Source organism: Drosophila subobscura, chromosome U (assembly GCF_008121235.1).
Source record: "Drosophila subobscura isolate 14011-0131.10 chromosome U, UCBerk_Dsub_1.0, whole genome shotgun sequence".
In the NCBI taxonomy this organism is placed as follows: Eukaryota; Metazoa; Arthropoda; class Insecta; order Diptera; family Drosophilidae; genus Drosophila; species Drosophila subobscura.
Genome location: NC_048534.1, coordinates 3358989 through 3383957, shown reverse-complemented (window position 1 = coordinate 3383957; position 24969 = coordinate 3358989). Strand labels below are relative to the sequence as shown.

Here is a 24969-nt window from a genome sequence, read left to right as displayed (position 1 = left end):
ATTGAAAAGCTGGTGGAAAAAATCTGGTGACTTGTTGGTTTGTTGTGGCAATTTGTTACACATTTTAAATTTATAGAAAGGAGAGCAGCATCATGTTTGAAAGTGTGGGAATTCCAGAACAAGAGGCATCCACATTTGTGATGTGGTTGGTGATAGAAACCCACACCAACTCCCACGAACTTTCCGTTTACCTGTAATAATCTCTTTTCTAAAACACGCCCCATAATTTGTATTATAAATCAAATCTCTGCGCAATAAACTCTCGCAGAAATAAAATAAAATACCACAAAGATAGCAGCCACAAAAAAGAACCGAATTAATTTGCATTTTTAAATCGCATGCATAACAAAAAGGTTGGCCATATTTCTATACAATACGATAATTAAAACATCCCCAAGGATCTGGAGAGAACTAATTGCCGGGTGTGCGCGCTCCACGCCCTGCATCCTAACCGTCGATTGCGATTGCGAGTGTTATAAATAAATAAATGAAAGGGCAACCCGAAAAAGACAAAAAGCGGAAACGAAACCAAAGCCAATTGTTCATTCTCCGCCATCAGATTCTAAATAAAAACTCCGCCAGCAGCTTGATCATTTAAATCCACCATCAGCTACCGTAATTCAGATGCCACCATCAGCGTAATGCATAAATTATTAACAAGTGTGCGACTGTCGCCTTAATTTATGCTTTAAAAATTGTTCTTCCTTTTTATACCCGGTACTCGAAGAGTAAATAGGGTATATTGTATTTGTGCGAACAACGGTTGTATGTAACTCACAGAAGGAAACGTTTCCGACAACATAAAGAGGACTCTGCCTCTGCCGCGTCTCTGCCCTGACTCTGCAGTGTGTGGGTCTAGGGAAGGGTGGCGAGCTAAAGGAGCGTGTTGGCGTGAGTAGTGTTTTTGATGTAGATGACTGATGAAGAAAAAATTTAAAATTTGACAAATAACCGCTAAGGTGCAGATGTAGTACTGAGTGCCGGGTATACAAGTTGTGACGCGTAAGAAGCTTCTCACACGTCCCTTCTCGTTTTCGACTGCTCCGGCTGCTGCTCCTTTTATTTTGTTAATAACGAAAAGCGTGAAAATTGCGGCCAGGCAAGGCAGGAGCAAGGCTGAGGGGCAGAAAGAAACACACTAATTCAATAATTTATGCACATTTTTGAATGCATGAACGCATCGGTCACTGGACACAGAGCGAGCGGGGCCACAGGGCAGATCAGCGGGCAGCCACTTGCAAGGATTCTGAAATCCTTTTTTTCATGATTTTAATTAAAAGTTAAAATCGTGAACATTTGTGTGAAATTCTGTAACGAATTTTGTATGCCCTGCAAGAACAGAAAAATTGAAATTACGAAGAAAAAATATTTAAAGAAAATAAAAACCTTTGGAAGCTTTTGTGAACTTATTTTTGAAATATTAAATGCTGCATTTTCGATGCTTTCATTGTGTGGCTCATTTGTTAATCAAAATACCCCTCCTGAATATGCATTAATGCAAGAGAGGGATGCAATGATATAAGAAGAGAGTGGGGGGAGAGTGCCTCACTTTTGGCCGCCCATTGCCGATGCCTCTCCTTCGGTGTGCGTTTCAAATTGAGCGGATTATATTTAATTACAATTTTTCGGTGGTGCTGTGTGGCAGAGTAGGGGTGGTCCTTACAAAGGATCTACCCCGTTACCCCTCTCCGTGCCTCTTGACATGCGTGTGTGCATTGCATTTGTAAGGGTTGTTCCTTTGTCCCCGTTTCGTGGCATAGGTGGAGTGGGTGAAGGGGGGTGGTGGCGCGTAAATGAAAAGTAAACCTTTATGCAACGCTGCGGGCGGCATGCAATCTGCCACCGACCCATCAAGCCACCCATAAAGGCACCCAAATAACCCCCAGCAGCAGCAGCAGCAGCAGCAGCACCCACTCTGCCCACCCACCCAATCCCTCAACCATAGGAAAAATTCGTTGCGCGCACGTGTTCCATGTGCATCATTCTGCATATCCTGCATATCCTTCAATGTCTAAGGCATATTGCTGGCATATTCCCGGCATATCCCTGGTTTCTCCTGTTGCGCAGCCGTCGCTGCCTCCCGGAATCGCTGGAATAATTGGATTTAGTTGTCGTTAAGTTCTGGACTTAATTATTGTCCTGCTCCTCAATGCAATATGCTGGCCGTCAGACGCTGCTCGGGCAATCCTCCGGCTGTGGCACGAGCGCGCATGTGTACTTTCATGTGGTGTGTAATGGCAATCGTTGATGGAAGGGATTTTCGGTGGGTGCTGCCATGAAAGAAAACCTCTGAGGGCGAAGGTTAATTAAATTTAATGCGATGCTGAATGCTCTACAGACCGCAAGCATCATAATGAATATTAGTTTTAGGGCACGAATCAACCATTCAACCATTCACGATCTAAAGAATAAAACTTGATTTATGGCTAAAGCAAATGGCTTTCCGTTTTCAATTGGGTTTTCTACAGTCAAGAGATTGATGGCCATTTTATTGCAAGAATTTTCTTGCAATAATTTTATTTAAATTCCTTTCGATGGACAGACAAACTCTTTCTTTTGCACCCTTTATTGAGTGCCCAGTGACATTTTGTGGCCAGATAATTATTTACAAAGCAATTACCCTTAAAGCATGGACTCTCTACCCTTGCCCAAGCTCTCTAGAATCGTGCAGTGGCGTGTAGGAGGTTCGTTGTTGGCCCCTAATTACTTTGGGAACTTGTGATCAATCATACGATAATATAAATGTGTGTCCACCCTGCCACCAATGCCCCGTTTCCCCTGTTACCCTTTTCTGCCACCATACAAGCTAAAACCAACAAACACCTCGAACCCGAAGGCTGTGTTTAAGGCCAATGGCATTGTCGTTGACGTTGGCTAAAAGCGCTTCTGGCTTAATCGTTTCATGTCGCGACAAGTCAAAGTCAACAGGACTAGAATTTCAGGGGGGTGAAGAGCAGGCAGAATGTGCTATGGGAAGGACACTGGGAGCAACTGTCATAGTTGTTGCATTGTTGGGAGATGACAGCGTGTCACGAAGCGGCAAGAAAATAACTTTACAGAGGAAATATAAATGGAAATATATCTAGAACATAACTAGAATATATTAAACAACAAAGGCGGCTCCTGTCTCACGACTTTTGCCACTCTCCCATCTCTAATTGCGATTGGTGGTATCCGTGGGCCGAGTCGGCGGACGGGCATTGTTAGATTTGTGTGTAGATTAGACGTCACAGCGCACCGAGGGAACAGCTGCTGCCTCCCGCAGTGTGTGGGGCTTTTAGTAATAATTGCAAATCAATGACGGAGGAGACATTCGAACGGCCACAATCCAACACTGCCGACTCCGCGCTACCGACTCCCTGCTACCCAGCTGCACCATATCCACAAAAACCGGCAACAAGAAGCGCTTTCCAAATTTCAATTGGTTTCGATTTTAGTAATTTGACAAGCAGCCCATGGACCCCAGCCCACTGCTCGTTTGCCCGTTTTTGGACACCATGGATTTACGTTTAAATGACCAACGCAATTAGGGGAACGGATAACGGCATAATTATTAATGTATGTATTACAGAGAAGAGGGGCTTGCAGGGGGCGTGCAGGAGGATCCTCCATTGTTTTGTGGAACTGCCATTGTGTATGGGCTATAAATATAATTGATTTAATCAAACAATGACAGAGATAAATTGCAAACAGAGGCGAGAGCATATGGCAGTGCTGGCAGGGGGAGTGGCGGGTATTGTTATTTTAAACAACTGTAATAAAGAAAAAACACAGAGTCAGTGGAGAGGCCAACATTAGTGGGGTTTTTGGGTGAGAGAGATAAGAGCCTATTAAATCCAACCCATAGCCCTCCCCAGTTATTAAGCGACTGCCACACCACTGCATTTGGTTCTCCTTTTCCGTTCTTTTTTTATTCAGCTCCGTCAGTAATCGACATTAATTTTTGTACTGCTTTTCCCTGCTCTTTCTTCTTGCACATATATTTACACTCACCATCAGTAATCGAAATAATTTTTTACATGTGCTATTAATATTCAAATAGCATGGAGGGATACTTGCCATTTCCATGGTTCCTGCCCCATCAAGTCTGCTGTTTGCCCTCTACGTTAGGGTATGATACTCCACCATAAGTTTTCGAATTAATTGTTTCATAAATATGCAAAAATATATATTACACATCGGTAGTAGTAGGGGCTAATAGTGGAGGCCCCATCAAGTAGCCTATTTGCATGGCAATAATTTATTAAATTGTAATTGTTTATGGCATATTATGGCCATTATGGCAACGGCTTTCATTTATTTTAATATCCCTTCAATCAGTCCCACCCTTCGCTCCTCGTGCGTGTACTTCCTTTCCCCTTCTGTTCTTAATCAATTGTCATTTGCATAAAATCAACATTAAAATGTCGACTGGCCAGACAAGGCCCTTTGGCGATCCCCTATCACACCTTTGGGTCACAATTTTAATTAAAAATTGCAGAAAAAATTGCAACAGAACATGCACAACACTTTTCCAGTGCGAAAATACGAATTTTGGGGCAGGGGATGGCAGTGGATATTCTCTGGGAAAAGTGAAAGTCACTAAATTTTGAAAATGAAAACTGGAAAACTCTTGGAACGCGGCGTTGTAGGATGCGCAATAAATTTTCTCACAAAAAACGAAGTTGAAAAATATACGAGTACACGAAAAATGCGCATAAATTAAGCGGGAAAAACTTGGAAAATGCAGCGAGATCCAGGGAGAAGCAGGAAAGGTGGGGTAAGGGGTGTCACATAAAGCACTTTCCACGCGGAAAGTTGTTAAAGTGAAAGCGTTGTAAAACGCCTACCATTTGCATAAATGCAAATTTTTCACTTGTGGCAGACCCGAGACCGGAGCCGAGCCGGGGTTCATCACTCACTCACACGGAAAAGCCAGAGCCAAGCTTAGCCGCAATGCACCCCCCCGCTGCACTGTACCCTAATGAAGTAACTTAGAAGGCGTGGCAGCCAGAAGTGGGCGTTTGAGCGGTGCGATTGTGAGTTCCGAGGGGCATTTAAATGCAGATCTTGGGAGGGAGAGGGTGAGAGATGATTAGGATCGTCTGAATATTCATCAGTGAGCAAAAACTCATTAGGAAAATTGTGGTTTTCTGTTAGAATCCAAGCAGCTTACTCGTATCGCTGTCTAGAATCTCTCGGTAGTGCATTTTCTGTGCACATAAAGACATAACAAAGTTTCCTCCTCGCTTCAATCTCCATTGATACTTGATTATGTTACGTGATTCCATTATGGATTACGACATTTATGTTTATGGCAAACTTTAATTCCAATTCCTATCAAAAGCAACGAATGCCCTGGCCAACAACCTTGCCCCATTAGGGGCATCGTAGGGGAATGCACATTCCCAAAGTCAATCAATACGTTTTGATAGAGAAACTACTTCCGGATGGCTGCACATTATTTCCTGCTGCTACTGCTACTCCGCTATCCGCTTCGATGGCCTCCGCAGAGAAGGAGGAGATTGTCCGTCCGTCCGACAGTGTCATGACAACGTCATGTCCTGTGGAGCAGAGGAGCAGCAGGAGCTTCTGCTACTGATATGAAAGCGGATGTGTGGATACTGATGCGCGCTCTCTGAGGGTGGAAGCTGATACTGAAGTAGGGCGAGGAGCACTACGTCCCCATTTTATTTGCTCGCATCGCGATGTCAAGGGTTAAATGGATGCACCTGCATCTGCACCCGATCCCTCCCTCCTTAATTTGACCTTTATTGGCGTTCGTTACCTTGCAACATCCTCTTCTGTTGCGCCACCCCTGGGGGTCGGGGTATGTCACATTCCACATCTGATCACATTTCACAGGGGAGCGGATGCTCCGCCGCTCGTTCCGTTTCCCTCTTCTTTTTTTGCATGCGTTGACATGTGAAATTGTTGCACAAGTCTCCAGGCGATGTTTGTGCTCTGATGTTTGTGATGGAGGATGCGTCCTGGCAGCAACCAGGCAAACAGGAAGGGGATGGGACTGGGACTGGGACTGGGGTGTTGATGTTTTAATTAATGGCCAATATGTCAACTGCATTCAAATAGGTGAAATGGCTGCCAATCTCGCCCAATCTCTCAATGGAAATTAAGATAAAAGTGTGACAGTGGCAGCAAATGGCAGCAATAGTTGTTGCACAATGCAACATGCCACTTGGGGCAACAATGATTGAATGAAGAACTCAAATGGGACTATTATACTGTGTTTCAACTAATTTTGATGAGGTTTTTATTGCGAGATGAAAAATATAAAGATTTTGGGAGTCTATCAAAAATGTACAAAAATTCCAGACATTTCTGGAAATTTGTAGAAGTGTTGGAGATCATTTGAAAAAAAAGGAAAGTTCTGAAGTATTAATGTACAAATTACAGCATTCACTTCAAACAAAATTTCCGAACAATAAAAAAAAAGAAAAAAAACATTGAGTAGAATTACTTCCACAAATATTCCCCACTCGCAGCCTCTCCAGTGGCTAAGAATCCCAATAAAATCAATGAAATTTCTAATCCCTAATCCCAAGTTTGACCTCAAATCCCAAGAAAAAAAACCCAGATAAATATTTCATATATTTAGAGGCACAAAATCAATGGAAAAAGCCAATGGAAAAGGAAAAGCCGAAACCAAACAACAAGCCATAAATGAGAAATGGGAGGCCATCATAACCTTTAACCCCAAAAAACCAAACATCAGATAGAGAGTGGATGGCACGGAGAGGGGCAGGGCCCCCTACAAGCACACTCTTCATCATAATCATTAGCATACATTTACGGGCTTGACCCTCAAGTGCTTACCCAATGGCCTATTATGTGCTTTCGTTCGGTTGCTCCATTGGCTTCCCCATTCCCCGCTCGCTTCCTTCCCCCACTCATTTGTCTTTTTGTCCAAGAATCTCTCTGCGTTCCACTATCCCAGAGCTAGGGTCACTCTTCCTATGGTCTCTCTATCTCTTCGCTTTGTCCTGCCAAATGATAATAGTTGTTGTAGGATGACTCCCAGGCACATATCCCATATACAGACACAAGGGTCACCCTACCACTACAATGATGATGATGTACGACAGATAAAAAGCAATGCAAAGAATTGGCTATGCATTACTGATACTTGGATGCCCTTTCCGTATGAGTTTACTGATATTAAAATCTGAGAAGAAAATCTGTGTATTTTTGGGGCATATTTAGAGTTTTCCACTACTTTTTTGTACCGAGAGCATTAGAAAAGGTGTTATACACATTTCAAGTGTTTTTTTATACACTGCAAAACTATTTGTTTATGTAAATAATTTACTTAGAAAATTGTTACTCAACAATTTTAAATGTGTATTTAAAATCGTGTTGACTCAAAAATCAAAATGTTCCTCCATCTTCAACCCTTAAAACGCATTAGTCTTCCCTTCTAGTCATTCCAATCCTAATAACCCATATAACCAAACTCTTTTTATAGAGTAATACCAAGAGTAAACCCATCTCCAGGCCCTTGTATTGTATTGTACTTCCTTTCGCTGTGTGTCCCTTCAGTCGTCCCTCAATCATTGGTTCCCTTCATTCAAGCGTTTCAATTGTGCGGAAAAGTCGGATATACGCGAAGTCCGGCTCCGGCTATGGGTCCCTCCATCAGAGTCCTTAGGAGCCCAGTGTCCCATTTCACGTTCGTGTTGCTGGCTATCCAAACTCCGCTGCTCCTCGCTGCTCCTCTCATAAGCTTATAAGCTTGTTTCGGCCTTGTCCGTTTCCATGTGTATTTCCTACTCATAGTTTCTGTTTCTGCTCTCTCTTTTTCCCTTTTTTTTTTTTTTCAATTTAACATCCGTTTTTGTGGCTACAACATGTCCATTATGTTGATGATGTCCTTTGACAATATGTCCTGTCCGGCAAAAGTCCGCCGCAGAGAACGGGGCCAGAAGACGGACAGCGGCAGCGGTCGGCGTGTAATATCCCAGAGTTTGGCGTTTGTGGAGGAGGTTGATGCTGATGAGAACGATACAGAGTGGATACAGGAGGATACTGGGGCAAGGACACTTTGTTTGGTGCTTCGTAGGGGGTCCTGTTTTGCACCACACCCAGTCCTCTCCCTAAAACTGATTTCAGTTGTTATTGTCTGTGTTTGTGTGGTTTTTCCGGCTTCAATTGCGGCGGGGCACTGATTTTTTGTTGCCAGTCTTTCTGTGGTCCAGACTTCATTAAACTACTCTTTGGTTAAACTTTTTCCAGTAGCGTTTTTTAGACTGCGGTTTACTCTTTAATTTTGAAACTGATGGGCGTTCAATTCTAATTATAATAGAAATCGGTTGAGAGATTAAAACTTAATAGGCTCAGGAATATTTTAGCAGTTTTAAGCGCCGATAGTTGTTGGCAAATATAATTATTTCTTTAACGACTACTGTCATTTAAGAAAAATCCTATTGCAGCCTGTGTACAGGACCGTGCCAAGGGGTGGCGGAAGGGCCTTTGCCACGGGTGACAAATTATAGGTGCGCCGATTTGGACCCAAGCCCAACTCAAGTTAAAACAAATTAAAATGGAATAAAATTAAATGGATTAAGAACAAAGTAAACCAAATACTCAGGTTATGTTTTTTCAGAGTAGCCGTATTTGTTTTATTTTTTATATTATTATATTATTCATTTTATGGAACTTGAAAGGCTGAGTAATCGCAGAGAGAACCTTAATATAGTTGAGATTATAAAGGAGTTTGGCACAATGAAAGCCAGAAGAAGTAGGTTTTAAATTATCTTTAGGTCATTGAAAATAGTTTTGAGTTAAGTTATAAGTCTTAATTAGGTTTAGTTGAAAAACATAACAAAAGTCTTTGTGGGTATTGTGGAATTGTGGAAACAAAAGGAGTTTGGGGGCGCCGTTTTGCAACCCAGACCGCAAATACTCCTCAATATTCCTGCGTATTAAAGTAATGTAAATTTATGGGAGGTTTTATAGATGCAAAATAAGACCATAAGGTTATTAGACACTATCATAGACACCATCATTATCGACAATATTTTAAATTCTAAACCAACAAATACCATTAATTTCGGTCTGATCGTAGAACATTATTGAGAAATAAACCATGCTTCTAATGGGATACAGTTCAAGAGCTAAAATGAAATTCTAAGAAATACTCGAAACAAATAAATCATCTCTTGGAAAATGTTTTCATTTATAATTACACATATTAATGGCCTTTCAAGTGCACTTCTGAGGCGATTTCCATCTTCAATAGCTTTTAAATCTCTCGCTGGAACCCTTCCATTCTTGAGAGTGGCATTCATAACCCCTAATCCCAGCCCACTACCGTCGCCCCGGTTAACCCCAACTCGTGTTTAATTGTTTGTATTTCTTGCTTATTGACTGAACGACTGACCATCGGCCCAGGCCATTGGAGGCAGCACTCCAGCTCGCGCTTCTTATCCAGCCCCTGATGCTCGATGCACTTAATGTCCGTAATGTCGGTGGCGTGTCCGTAATGGCCTTTCATGCTGTCTGAAGTCTGAAGTTTCTGTCGCCTTAATTAACTCGCTAAAGCCTCCTGTCCAAGCCAAGGGCTGGCACGTTCAACCAATTTATAAACGTCCGTCTGTCCGTCGAGTGTCCCGTCCTGCAGGATGGAGATGGACAGCGAGCAAACACCAAAGCAAATCCACAAAAGTCGTTCATTTGCTCGGGGGCTCTCGCTCTCTCTTTCGCTTTATTTATATCCTTTGTGGAAGGACGATATCCTGGGAGCCTTGAGGGGAAGAGTGCGGGTGGGTGGACAACTAAAAACCCATAACTATATGTTTTACTGACACATTTTAAAAGTGCTCCTCCGCAAGTTGCTGTTGAAATTTATTGTTATTGCGTTTTGTACGCGCACTTTCAGTATCCCTTTTTTTCTTGCTTTTTTTCCCTTATTTTTTTTTGCCACACACAAACGAATCCAAGGACATTTTGTTGTGCATTTGTGTTAACCTAATATGCTTGTAATTGCCATCTGGCCGGGATATCTGCCCAGAAAAACTACAACATAAAAATAAAACAGTACCAAAAAAAAACAACAACAATACTTTGCAGAACAATGAATGCTCCTCTCTGGTTGTTGTTTGTTTTTTGTCCGCCGCACTCGCACTCGTATCTGTATCTGGCACACAGCCACACTAAGAGTATCTTGTTAGTGAAAGTTGAAAGCGAGGACCAAGGACGCGGAGAATGCAGAATTGTTCTGCCACTAGATTCTGCCCATTGTTTAGTTTTTGGTTTTATATTTAGACCAGCAACAACTATGCAACAGCAGTTAAAAAAATTGTCAAAAATCGCTTTAACGGTGAGAGTTAATTCTTTTTTACGGTTTGAAATAATTTCCAAAATTCAAATAAATCAATATATATAGTAGGAACGTGTGAGACGCTTCTTAAGCATCACAACTTTTATAGCCGGTACTAAGTCCGTAAATCTTTACCTTATTGTTTTTTTTTTAAATTTTACATTTGACATTTAACATTTTTTCTACAGCTACGCAATCACTGCAAATTAATTTATTCATTCTTGCTGCAAAAATTTAAAAGTAATTTTCCCTGCGCTTAAGGGGGAATATGTGCTTAAAAATTCATCTGCACACAGCCTTTCTCGTTGACGAGTGAGCCCACACTGAAAACCAATTGACCCGAACGCCGACATCTTGTATAATTTCATCATGCTTTGGCGTATGCTCTAGTTGGATGGGGTGAGATGGGGTGTGTGGACAAATACATCTTTAATCTTTAAACTTAGGAGAGGAAAATAAAGCAGCACCTACTGCTGATAAGATCATCAGCACAGCAAATGAATGCATTGAACTGCTTTGCCATGCGTAGCCGAATTTCACCTTTTCTAATGAATTTAAATGACGATATCTAACTATCTGTCAAGACCATTTCTTAAATTTCAATTGGAACAAAATTCAATCTGAATCATAGCTGTTTCCAAGGAAATATGGCTAATGAAATATAAAACTCCGACTCGAATCAACTTAAAGACAGCAAACAGACAATTCCTCGCTTAAGTGTGGGCTCTTTAGGATGTGTTTCGCTACTCACTTTACCAACCAACCCCTGCACTGGAACCCTGCGGAGCAGGAAAGGCCTCAGTCGACACGTGTCGAGACATCACTGTCAATGGATGTCAAAAGCACAAGAATCGAAATCCTAGCCAGAAACGGCGCAGCGACAAGCCTACTTAACTACTCACTCAACAAGCGACACTCAGCAGCGACCACCAACACTCGATCTGGCAATGAGAAAAAAGAGCTCTATATGGAAGATATCTGTATATAGAAGAGAGCTCTCCCCCCATTGCATGTTTTGTGAAAATTAAACCTTTCACTCAACTGAAGACCAAAGGGAGACTCAAACTGTTCTTCGAAAATCGAAATCTATTAGGCACCGAAAATCAGAAACTGTTTTGTGCCCACAACTCCCCCCACCCGTCACTCTTTCGGCAGTAATATCCTGCCATATCCTGGCTTCCCTTCATGTGGTTTATGATTCCGTGGGGCGGGGGATGGCCTAAGCGCATTACATAGTCGAGACAACGGCCCCCGTCCGTCTATCCGTGTCCGTCTGTCGCTCAGACAGCACTTGAAGCTTACATTTTATTTGTAATATGACAGCACTTCCATATCCTTTTTCAATATTGAGAGAGGCAGGAAATTATGCACGTCAGGACCTGTCTGCTGATGTCTAATGCCCCGTCCACAGATCAGATCATATGGGGGGATGCACATACCACATACCACACACATAGCCCACAGCAACGAAACAGTATGAAACAGGGCTGAAGTTAGATGAATGTTGGCCCCTTTTGCCACTCCTACCCCAACACTCCCTGTCATGCGTTTGGTCTTTGCATATTTGATTCTATTCGTCAGTTAATGAGTTTGTCAGATAATCGTACCATCGGTTACGCCCTGAACATTTGGACATTGATTTGTATGGAAAACTAAACATGTGGCCAATGCCATTTCCTTGGCAATTGATTGAGGTGAAGTTTAGGGAAATGCAAGGAAAATTGTTTTCAAGTGAAGGGAAATCATTGAAAAAGGCCACTAACGTAATTGACATTAAAGAAATAATGATGCGAGCTGAAGTTAAAACAATTCACAATTTATGGAAGATGAAGTATAATGAAGAAACTGGTGGATGATTGGGGTAAAAGTTAGGTTGATGGAATTCAATTACTTTTGACACTAATTCGTTTGGTATACTGAAAAGTATTAGGGAAATTAATATACCAGCTATCTTTCTGGTGTTGAAAGCATCCAAAGCATCAGTTTTCGATTTGATTTCCTTACCATAACAATTGCTAATAGATTTATAAAGAATCTATAGATATTCTTCCACAATTTACACCAATTAATGCCAAGCACAGTCACCACATTTCACTCTTGGTATAAACCTTCATTTATTTTCATTCTATTTAAAACGAATTCCTTTTAAAATTCTTTAACCCTTGGATATATATTTTATTGCAATGTGCCCCCTTCCTTAAGCGCAACAGCGAATTCAATTGTCCTCCAAGGTATGTGTCATCAGTCATAGCCACGAAACTGTCCTCGTATTTGCTTTTTACTCCTGACTTTTACTCCTTTTAACTCCGTTCTTTTCGTTTGTTTGTTTTTGTGATATCAAATATCAAATGCTGATTGTGTTTACCATTTCATGGTTTCATTTACTGGCAGAGTTATGCTACCCCATTCAGTGCTCTACAGTGCCCAACCCATTCATCCCATACCTTCTTTCATTCTTCCATCAGTACCTACTCTGCTCCACTTTCCGTTCCGCTATATTGTCATTTTCACTGATGCTTGAACGTTTTTTGATCCCCCTCCGATTTTCGCTTTGTAGCGCTTCCTGCCCCATTTCATCTTTTTCTGTGGCATTTGTAGCCCCTCCTTCCGTCGTTTTCTGTGGTCCCCCTCTTTCCAACTTGCTCTCAGTTCTCTTGGGGTGTGAGTGAAACAATAATATGGGGGAGAAATATATAAAGCTGCCAAACTGCTGTTGTTGCCCTCAGGGGGAGCGCTGAGCAGTGCAACGGACATCAGGACAACCACTGACCACTTGGCAGTTTCCAAAACGTAATGTGAAATCTGCTCGGCTGTCAAACGGAAGCCATTGTGGGAGATAGGAAAGCTGGGTACCCTGTAGATTACTGAAAGAATGAAAATAGTTCGTGAAAAATCAAAAAATTACTTTTTAAGGTTACTTAGGTTAGATTTTCTAACAAATATAAATTTTCATTTGATCAATCTACTTTCTATATAATTGCATTAGCGTAATTGACATCCAACTAATCGAAAAGTAAACGTACATCCTTAAATATATCTTCTCTGCTCCTCTTATTGCCCCATCAAATCCGCATACCCTTTCACCTTTGTTTTAGGGTATTCCTCAAAAAGAAAACAACATCTATCAACCCCTTTTTGGCGTAAAGTAGATCCGTAAATCCTTTAAATGGGGGAAGGCCAACGCGATAGCATGGTGGTGGAGAGGCGGGCTGTGGTTGTTTCTGTTGCCTCATTTGAAATGCATGTGCGACGACAACGACAACACTGGCGAAGCAATCAACTTCGTGTTGGCCAAAAAGGAGCAAATACTGAATCCGTTATGCTGACTCCTTGACTCTCGACTCACCCACTCTGATCTGGGTTGGCTTGGCTTTTTGGCCTGCGGAAGTGTTTGCTTATTTAATTTCTGGTATTTTTAATTGAATTTTCAATGTCGACTGCTCGAATCTACCCTCTGTGTACTTCTTATTCTTGTTCTAGGAGCTGCATTATTGGGCCCGAGCTGAGCGTCAAGGTCTGCTCCATTGGCACTGTGATAAATCGATCGGCCTATATGTCGGACTATTGCCAATTGGAGGGTACCACTGGCCGGCAGACACAGCCAATGCCCATACGCTGGATGTCCTGGGAGAGTGTTCTATTGGTAAGTGCGAAAACAAAGCCCCAGAGTACACTAAAAACATCTTTTAATATCTGCACACAAATGCAATAATCCATTTGAAAATAAAATCCATTAAAAAATACAATTAAAATGGTTAAACCTTCTGACACCATTTAGCCGATGGGCAGCTATCTGTGACTCTGACTGACAGTTACCCCAATTAACCGGCACATGCTTCGAGTACATTAACCTGCACTCAACCCACAACTTCACAGAATTGTATTCCCCAAACAAATGAACAAACAAAACCCAACGAAACCGAAAGACCAAACACAAAAAAAACTGCGGCCAAGAATACAACAAAAAAAATGGGAAAATGGAAAGGAAACCCGAAAACCGAGTAAAATATTTTATAAATCCCCCAGCGAAAAACCGCACTAAATAAATTAATTAACTACACGAAAAACGCAGAGTTAGGAGAGAGAGGCAGCAGAGGCAGAGGCCAACAACAAACACAAACACGACATAGATAAAGTTACCATCAAGAGATACTAGATATAGGGCCCACGCAGCATATCCCCAGTTATCATGAGATGGGGAACATTGTGTGTAGAGGAGAGGTATCCATGGATAAGAGTGTGTCTGTGTGTGTGTCTGGTTTTTAGAAGCTGCTTTTAGAGGGTGCCTCTGGTTGCCCCCAAGCGTTGGGATAAGCCCATGGTACCATGGTATGGGTGGGGTTTGGCTCTCTCTGTGTATATTAAAAAGCGCAAAAGTTACGTTACAGGATATTTGTGCACATGAATAGGTTCGTGCTCTGTTCTGTTCGTTCTATGTTCTGCTCTGTGCACAGGAACCGCATAATCCTTAAGCCAAAAAGCATGTAAACAAAATCAAAAGGCCTTTTGGCAATGAACAGGATTTCTATTTTCATAGCAGATTGTATTCGGTTTCCAGGTTTAAGGGTAGTAGGGGGGACAACATAAATGTAGTGTAGACTGCTTCAAAAATAAACTCAAATTTTGTTTAAAAGGATAAAACAACAGTATTTGGGGGCAGAAAGCTATTTAGGGCTTAGAGAGCGACTTTTATTAGGTCTACAGGAAAATATAATACAAATTGAGATGAGCATCGATAAAATATTACCAAAACGAGAAGGGACGTGTGAGACGCTTCTTACGCTACTCCTGTTACATACATCCACTTTGTTCACAAATAAAATACCGTACCGGGTATAAAAATTAGATATAAAGAAAAAACTTGAGGGGAATTTGCCATCAGAGACTAACATGACTCTCAATTGACTCTCAAACGATTTAGTGATGACATTCCTGACCATATCTATATAGAATGCACCTCTACATCCATGTAGCACCTGCCGCTTTTCAAGCTACAGATCATTTCAGTAGCTATAGATCATCCACCAAGTTCTTCTGTGTGAATTAGACAACCTCTCCCCTTCCACAGTTTCTTTCACTTCCAAAGTATTTTCATTTTATTTAATATTAACATAAGTATCCATATTAATGCAATCCACTCATAATCCTTCTTGCAGGCAAAATTCACAACAAAATCAGATGTCTGGTCATTTGCTGTTGCCCTCTGGGAGATATTAACGTTCGCGCGGGAACAGCCCTACGAGCACATGACAGACGAGAATGTTATTGAGAACATAGGACACATCTATCAGGATGATAAAATGCATGTACGTGGATTCCTTTAAAGTGGCTGTAAAACCCATAACTGAATTTTGTATTTATATTTTTCTGTTTTGGCAGGAACTGCTGCCCATGCCCGTCAACTGCCCGCGTGAAATTTACGATCTCATGTGCGAGTGCTGGCAGCGCAACGAATCGAGTCGACCCAATTTCCGGGAGATACATTTGTTTTTGCAGCGCAAGAATCTAGGTTTTAAGCCCCAGTCCCAGACGCTGATGTATTGAAATCCAATCTGTGCACAAACACGCAACCAACAACAAAAAACACACTTAAGAACTCAAAACTAAATTCAATTCTTAGCACATCATAAATCTACATGAATATTTCGAGTGTTCCATGCAAATTTTGAATGTATTTAACAAGAAAAAATGTAATGTAAAGCATTTACGTAATTAATGATTTTTAATGTAAAAGAAGAAAATCTACGGCAAGTCGTAGTTAGGGATGGATGCCTTAGATGGGGGGGATAAAATATGAATCTATCAGAATTGTTATACCCGTTACTCAAAGAGTAAATAGGGTATATTGTATTTGTGGGGAAAATGGGAAGTATTGGATGTAACGCACAGAAGGAAACGTTTCCGACCCCATAAAGTATATATATTCTTGATCAGCATCAATAGCCGAGTCAATTGAGCCATGTCTGTCTGTCCGTCATTATGAGCGCCTAGTACTCAGAGAACATAGGGCAACCAAGTTTTGAAGCATAAGAAGCGTCTCACACGTCCCTTCTCGTTTTAGTGTAAATTTTTTTTTTTAAATAATCCAAAGTATTTTTTTTAAATGGCTCTAAAAAAGTTTCTCACAGAAAAAATTTGTATCTGCTTAAAAACTCTGAGGATAATTCTGACAACACAAATGTGGAAATGAAATCCCAGTGGAGGTGTTAGTTTAGTGACTTTTTTTGGGGTACTTCAGACTTTTCCAAACATGTTTCCAGACAATCTATTCCAAAGAAGAGCACATATTTATGTACGATCTCTGGGCATACAAGATATCCTCCCAAGATTTGCATTTATTCTACATATACTACACAGAAACTACTACAAAGGGTCCTGTATTTCCCCAATATTCTCTCCTAATACAAGGCCCTCCCTGTGTTGATCCCCTTCCTATGGCATGTCTCTCTCAAAACACTTATATCAGATGGTACTCTTATGCTTACATATACATATATTTTTTGTTTCTGGTAAAACACAGGTGTCGCTTAGTCATAGTCTAAATTTAAGAACACAACCGAGTCAATAGCTTATAGAAAAACTAAGGAAAAACCCACTAAAAAGCAACAGCACGAAGCAAAAGAAAAAACTTGAGAATAAATGTAAATAATATACACTGTAAAATCATTTGAATAATGAATGGATATGTACACATACATATAAGTAAGCGTAGTAAAAAAAAAGAATTCTGTATTCTATCAAATAGAATCTAACAGATCGAAACCATTGACATATGTGTGTACCTATCGCTCCTCCACCTGAATGCTCTCTATCTCTCTCTCTCTCTCTCTCTCTCTCTGGATCTATCTCGTATCGTGATCACATGATTTTCGCTTAAACTGTTCAAAATGTACATATATATCGAAATGAATTTATATTTATATGATGCTACTACAACCACACCATCCCTACTCGTATCATGACACTCTCTATCTCAGCTCAAAATTGAATTTTGATGATGGAAATGAAACTCGATGATTACATACGGAAAAGCAAAACATTGAAAACCTGCATATAATTTTGACAATAAAGAAACAACTTTTATGCAAAATGCTTTGTAGGAAAGAGCTCTACAAGTATCCTAGGCTAATCACACACACACTTTCCCCCACACCCATCACTCAATGTAAAAGTCTAAACAAAAGTCAATTAGACGTCTAGCATATCAAAGAAAACATCTTTTCTTTAATCAAATTTCCCCTGTGCCTTTGTCTCCCTACTTTCGGTTTTGTGTTTTTTCTCAAGAGCCAGGAAAAATCAAATATTATTAATTATATTTATTGTACATGTAAAATCTTTGTGTATACAAATGTATCTATTATTATTTCTATGATTCTATACAAAAGCTTTAACCAGGTTTCGCTGTAGTAAAAAAAATATGAAAAGAAAAGCTAATTATATGAGGAATTTGAAACAGTATAAAAGACATTATTGAATTTCAATTAAAACGAAAATGCTCGGCCTGTCGAGAATGGAATGCAATTTTTAAAAGTGAAACTATTATGGTTACAGAAAAGATTTAGTTATTTGGGATTAATTACACTACCCGACACGATTTTTCCGCTTCGAACCAAACTAATTTGTGCTGAAAGATATGGGGCAGATATGGTTTGATATTATTTTTTTTTTTCTGTCCGAACTTTCTTTTCAAATATTTTTTAAATCTGGTATTTTTTTAACTCTATTTTGAGAGGTAGCGCTTCATTTTTTACATAACCATAGTATCTTACATCTGGTTGTAATGAACTTTGCCATTCTAAAGCTGAGTTTTAGCTCATGAAATCAATGGAGAGACGGCTGGTTTTGTCGGGTAGTGTTATTGGACTTCTTTAGTGACAATTTCACCTATTTGCACTTCTAAGAAGACTATTTTCTTTACTATACCACCTAAATTCTATTTAAAAATTGCATTCAACGCAAAAGCCCATTCTAATTTCTTAAAATATCAATCATAAGTGCAGATTTTGCATTGTTAAATATGCTAAAAAAAAATATAAACAATACATTTTAAATTACATACACACTCTTTTTATTAATTATCTAATACATACAAACAAAATACACACACAACGAACTTACATCAACTAATTTCGAATCAACAAACAAAATTTAAATTAAAAAACATATACCTAATGGGAAAATGGAAAACAGAAGAAAACAGAGAATCGTTGAGCACAATCATGTTGAAAAATTAAAGAAGAAAATTAAATTAAACAAGAAAAACTATTCTATTGTAAGAGCATTAAAAACAAAAAGACAAATTATGTGTAAACAACAATTAAATATTAAATGCAGTAAGCTTAAGACATTTCAGCAGAAATAAACAGAAAAAAAACTGAAAACAAAATAGAGAGGAAGAAGCGCATCTTGAAATTCATGGGGGGAGAAGTGGAGAAGGGGAGTAAATGGATAAGGGCATGGGGTCTTAAGTGGCAGCCGAGAACCTCCAAAAACTAAATGAGACTTTGAGCCGCTGTGTGCTATGCCCACAGCTGAGGCCGCATCCTTCGCATCCTAAGAGCAGGACAAATCCTTGGCCCCAATAACACTTGCACCTGACGCTCTGACAAACCCCCCACACCCACACACAGCCAGCCAGCCCCGAGCAAATTAAATAACATAAAATACAAATCCGCTGTTTAAGTCGCTGCAGGAGCAGGACCTACAGAGCAGGACTGGCACCAGCGGCAAAAATGGAAAATTATAAACTTATTAATTCAAATTGCTGGGGAAAATGTGGCTGTTCTATAAAGTCGGTAGACAGCACAGTGGTTGAAGGACTGTTAAAAGTGGAATTAACATGTTTTTGGAATGTTTAACTTATCAAGGAACTGTTTGTTTATGTAAAATATAATTCTGCATAGAATTATCTTCTATTGCTCATTTATGAACCCTAATTACACTTGTGGCGCTAAAGTAGTGATCTTTCATCCCAAAACGAAGCCAGTTTTGGGCAGTGCATTCATGAGTCAAAATATCTGGCAATGAGATTTATTAAACAAAAATAAAGCCATAATTAGGAAAAAGAAGCAAACAGCTGACATTTATAATGGATATGCGAATCAACAGGATATCTGCTCCATTAAAAATATTTCAATTAGACATCTAGAAAGAACATATTATCCTTGTTGGAAGCTGACGACGATTGTTCTCGTAGTTAGATTTTAATATATTATTTTATTGTTCGATGATTAAATACAATTTAAAGGGCCGATTCGGTGTGTTAAGCTGTACAAGATTTCTGTAAGGAAACCGACCAGATGTTGCGCAGAGTTAGAGAATAAGTGGACTGCTCTGAGTGCGATGCACAGCGATCGACAATATTTTAGACCATCTCGGCGAAACACTGCAGTACGAAAGGTATATGCGTGTGCTTCTATGTACTGAGAGAGGAAGTGATGAATATGAAAATAAGTATAAGTATATCTTAATAACTATGTATGTACATATGTATGTTTTGCTGCTGTTCCGAACAATCCCAATATAAAATTTAAATTTCACTCTCGTTACAAAAAAGCATGAAAATCAGTCGAGAACTCAATTTATGGTTTTCTGAAACCAAAATTCAAATCCCTCACGTCCCACAGTGCCGCGCAAGATCGCCTGGGTGTCCACTAAGAGTATCTGACATTGCTGAAGGAAGAGGGGCACCCCACAGCACAGAACAGAACTGAAGCGAGTCGGTTCTTGCTGCACACAGAATGGAATGGGACGAAGTCAGAACGGGATGGGACTCATAATCAACGCATTGTTAAATCCGCCGAAACAGCTGCGACTCTCAAGCTCAATTACAGACAGATTTTCCCGGACACGCCATAGCCCCCCAAAGCACCCCCTGACTATAGCGCCCTGTTCTGCGCATTGTTTTAGCTGCTGGCTCTGTGTCTGGTTTTTCTTTCGCCGGTGCCAATTTGACAGCCGAAGATAGAGAAAACACAAACAGACACAGTTAATCCCCTAACCGGAAGTTACACATCTTTTGGGTGCACTTTAACAGAGAGTATGGGGTATTTTAAGAGGGGTTTGCGAAGCAGAGAATAATTCAATTGTGAGTGTAGAAAGTAGCTAAAGTACGAGTGTTTGTGGACAGATTATATTTAGACGGTTTAGATGATTCTATGCTTATGTATGTATACCAAAATTCGTTAGGATCTGTTGAGGCCACAATCAATATAAAAAACAAAAATTATGACAATAATGGTTCTTAAAGTGGTTTGTTTCTGAAGGTAAGGCAATCAAACGTTGGACAGTGCAGTTTTACATACATTATTCGGATAGATACTTTATTCAGCCAATAAATAACAGAATTGAGGCAACGTTCAATATTTAAGAGTATGCAACATTTCGGACCCTTTCTGGTTACTGTTTCTCCTGCTTTCTCCTCTCCACTCCGCATTTTGTTTCTCCTGGCAGCCTGTACTCTGCTGCTGCTTTTGCTGGGCTGTGCCCTCCAGCTGCGTTTGGCAGCCAATGTAATTATTTGTGCGGTTTTTTTTCTCTGGCATTGGGATTGGGACTGGGATTGGGATTTGATTTCCCTTTGTTTTGTTGCTAATTGGAAAAAGTGCCCGCAGTAAGGCAGGACCGTATCCTGCCGGAGAGCCACTGTCTACATATTTGATAATATTTTGTACGGCAACCTTTAACCAGCAGTTAAAGTTGCAATCTAAATCAATAAGTTATTATTTGACACACACACACTCGGATGGCCCATGCCCCATGACCCTCATGCCAGCAACTCTGGGCTCGCAGATGGAGATCCCCGGAGGGTTTTGGATTCTTATTTGACTTGGTTTTCTTTTAAGGTTTTGCGAAAACAAAATCCCAGACGCAATCTTTGATTTTATTGTGAGTAAACGAAAACAGCAAAAGGCGAAAAGAGCAAAAAGGAAGGAAAAGTAAAAAAGAGAGAGCGAGAAGGAAGGGAGAAAAGTGCCGGGAGCAACAAATGCGCTCAGAGATTTAGGTTGGGACTGAAAAAACAAAGTGTGGTGGGGGGAGGGAATATGTATGGATGTATAAGTATGTATGTATATATATATATATATATATATGCATATGTATAGGTGTGTGAAAGTACGCAGAAAGATTGCACAGAGGATGGCCACTGAAATTCTAGTCTTTTTTAGTATCAAAGAATTTAAAGCATCGGGGAACTAATGTCGTAAGGGAATATTATACAAAATGTTGTGACATTCTCAGCTTTCTAGCTACAGGGTTTATATTTGGTAGGGCATAAACGAATAATATTATTTACCTGTATTCCGAAATTAAATTCAAACCGTCTCAATATGTTGTAAAGAAGATAATAAACTCGTGGTTTCCATTGGCTGTTAGCATTGGGATTCATATAGACTAGAACTTAAAACGAGAAGGGACGTGTGAGACGCTTCTTACGCGTCATACCTTTTATACCCGGTACTCAACAGAACATCTGTACCTTAACGGTTTTTTTTTTCAAATCTTAAATTTTACATATTACATTTTTTCTACATCTTTCATAATCTCCTTTAGCTCGCCCTCCTCCCCTAGAACCACACACTGCAGAGGCACTGCAGAGGCAGTGGTCGCACACTGCAGAAGCCGAGTGTAAATGAGAGAATGTGAAAAAAAAAAACAAAAGCTGCGGGACAGGGTGGGTTTAGCCACGGTAGAGGCAGAAGCCGCATTCTGCAGAAGCAGAGTGTGTATGATAGAATGTGAAAAAAAAAAATATATGTACATATGTAAGCTGCGGGACAGGTTGGGTTTACCCACTGCAAATTAATTTCTTCATTGTGGCTGTAATAATAATCCAATCGGATCCCAGTTTGGTGATCTGATTGATATAGTCATTCCCATAGTCTCTGAGAACTAGCCGACAAACAAGACGGACAGAGGTACAGACAGACAGACAGACAGACATAGACTCGGCTATTGATGCTGTGGGGTCGGAAATGTTTCCTTCTGTGCGTTACATACATATGTATGTACATATGTACATATGTACATCCACTTTGTGCACAAATACAGCATACCCTATTTACTCTTGGAGTACCGGGTATAACAATTTAATTTTGAACTTATTAAGTAAAAAATTAATTATTCTAAACAAATATGCTCCATAGAATGTTTTCAAATAATTTTTTGTTCATTATATTTAGTTATTTCAATCATTAATAACATTTTTAAATAAGATATTGTCAAATTTATGAATTTAAAAATGTAATTTTAAATTGTTTAAATCATTTATGCTTTAAATTTTATTTCATATTGCACTGAAAAATATTTTCATAATTTATTTTTCAATTGTTTAAATCATTTATGCTATAAATTTTATTTCATATTGCACTTAAAAATATTTTCATAATTTATTTTTAAAATTATTTATTGGGAATTTATTTATATTAATTATTAATAATTTTTAGGTAATAATTCTCTAAACATATCCGTAGCCTCGCACGATAAATAAATAAACATAATTATCATGGCAACTTCTGCAATTAGATGGTCCATCCATCCAGTACGAATCGATTTGGCTGAGGTTCGCTTTACATTATACTCGTTGGCAAGCATTTTAGTCTTATAAAGGAGCCCCTAAGCTACAGAATGAAACTTTTCTTTACGTTAATTTTATGCAAGTGCCAAGTAACCATTTAAAATCAAAGTTCTATAGGCTAACAATTAAATTATAATGCAGGCATTTGGATGCAGCTAGCAAGCAGCGTAACCTATGATGATTGGATGCGGGCGCTTGAAATCGATGCTATGATCAAAGCTGAATTGGAAAATATCAAAGGGTTTGTCTACGGCAATGCTGAATACAAAGGTTGGCATAGTTATCTGATTGAAGCACTTGCAATGGGTCTCGAACACAATCAAAAGAAGTTGGCGAATCTGCAGTCTTACCAAAAGTATAACTCGACCAGATTAGATCTAGAGAACCAACTGTGGCGGCTCTGCAATGATCTGCAACTGAAAATTAGGGGATTTTGTTATAAATTCTATCGAACACTGCGCGATGATGCTGTTCGGACCCTCAAACAATCAAACGCAGATAAAGCCTCAATAATTAATAAAATTCAACATATGTGAGTATCGAGTTGGCGTGTGAGAGTGAGACAGAACTTATTCATTAATTTTCATGTTCATTGACTTGGTCTAGAAAATGTGATAAAATGCAGAAGGGTAAAGAGGAGGACTATGCTTAGTGAACCCAATTTGGAAGCCGATCCTGATGAAGTATTCGCCTGAACTTAGTGCTGTTTATAAACTTCCAAATATCAGAAACATTATCAAATATATGTTTCAATATGTATGCACAATTGTGCTACTAGCATTTTTTTGTATTTAATTCGATCTAACTTTTAAAGTTGTTTGAATAAAATTTAATTTTTGCGGGTGGATTTTGGTAGCATTTTCTTTTGCTTTATAAATATATGAGGGGAATTACAGAATCTTTCTCGAAAGAGAAGATCTATGATTCGTGGAGAACTACAGACCCTACAAAGTTGATACAAAACAAGAGATCACAAGCTCTTAATGAGCTACCAAGAAATATGCCACCAGAAGTAAAATAAATCCCTCTAGCGTTCAAAACTATTGAAAAGCCTTAGAGATAGCTTTAAAGCGCAATAGGTCCACAAATTTTGAAGTCACCACGCTTAGAGCCAGTACATTTACCAATAAAACTATTTTCTAACCATTTTCTACAAACAAATGTTTTGCCAAACAAAACGTATGGTACATGGCTATATGGCTGTAAATCTGCTTACTACTATGACTTTTGCCGCAACCCCAGGTGTATCGAAGATCTCTACTGTCTGTAGTCTTATCTGCACTTTATTTTGACACATAAAAACCTTTAGCTAATCATCAATATCCTTCAACTTCGAATCTTTACTATTGACACACATAAATTTAACTTTTTTATATTCCACAGAAGCCACTGATACAACCTTAGGCCATGGGACCGGGGAAGAACCTGTCGCTGCACTGCGTGAGGCTGCTGCTGCGGCTATGCTGCTCACCACCTTGGGGACATAAAGTCATCAAGTAGAACACCCCCAATGATCCCCGGTATGCCCATGGGCGCCTCGAGGATTTGCCCTTTTTTATGTTTATTATTTTCTTTACTATGCGGCGTCTGACTCTAGTTCTGTGTGTGTTTTTAGACACGTGCACCAGCGGCACCCTTCGACGATTCGTTGCGCTAGTTTCACACCCTTGTGCGCCGCATTAAGGAGGGGGGCTGGTGAATAGGCTGCGAACCCCTCAAGAAACGCAACCGAAACATGTTGCTTTTTCCTGCTGTTTTTTGTGGCTTACCAAAGACCAGAGCCGCATATGGAAAAGGGGGATGATCTTTTCCCGTTCCTTGGGTCATCAATAAAGGCGCAAACATGCACTTAGGTCGCTTGCTTTTGCATTAGGTTCAGGCGGCTTATTGAAATTGGTACACAACCCCCTTTGAGGCCTATTTTTTTTTTGTTGGCTCATCCCATGGGGGTCACTACTTTCAATAAAAATTTGTTTTCTGATTGGGGGACACTTTTTTGGTGTGGTAGATTAAGTGGAATTTACCTTTTTTTACTAATGTTAGTTGAAACAGACAACTTGGCGTTTGAATTTAACGC

At 39.8% G+C, this 24969-nt stretch overlaps 2 protein-coding genes across 2 annotated transcripts in view; both read left to right on the top strand.

Moving 5' to 3' along the window:
• The window catches only part of LOC117902351 (discoidin domain-containing receptor 2), a 148500-nt gene extending 132372 nt beyond the window's left edge, over positions 1-16128 (top strand). Inside the window, exons 15-17 of the mRNA XM_034813662.1 lie at positions 13796-13958; positions 15472-15621; positions 15695-16128. Of these exons, the coding sequence (XP_034669553.1) occupies positions 13796-13958; positions 15472-15621; positions 15695-15859 (478 nt within the window). The 3' untranslated portion in view covers positions 15860-16128. The remainder of the gene's footprint in view (positions 1-13795; positions 13959-15471; positions 15622-15694) is intronic.
• A 6771-nt stretch (positions 16129-22899) lies between these two features.
• Positions 22900-23649, top strand: LOC117900918. The gene is made up of 3 exons (XM_034811481.1): positions 22900-22970; positions 23034-23424; positions 23499-23649. The coding sequence occupies exons 1-3, from the start codon at positions 22943-22945 to the stop codon at positions 23542-23544; spliced, it is 465 nt and encodes a 154-aa protein (XP_034667372.1). The 5' UTR covers positions 22900-22942; the 3' UTR covers positions 23545-23649.
• The last annotated feature ends 1320 nt before the right edge of the window (positions 23650-24969 follow it).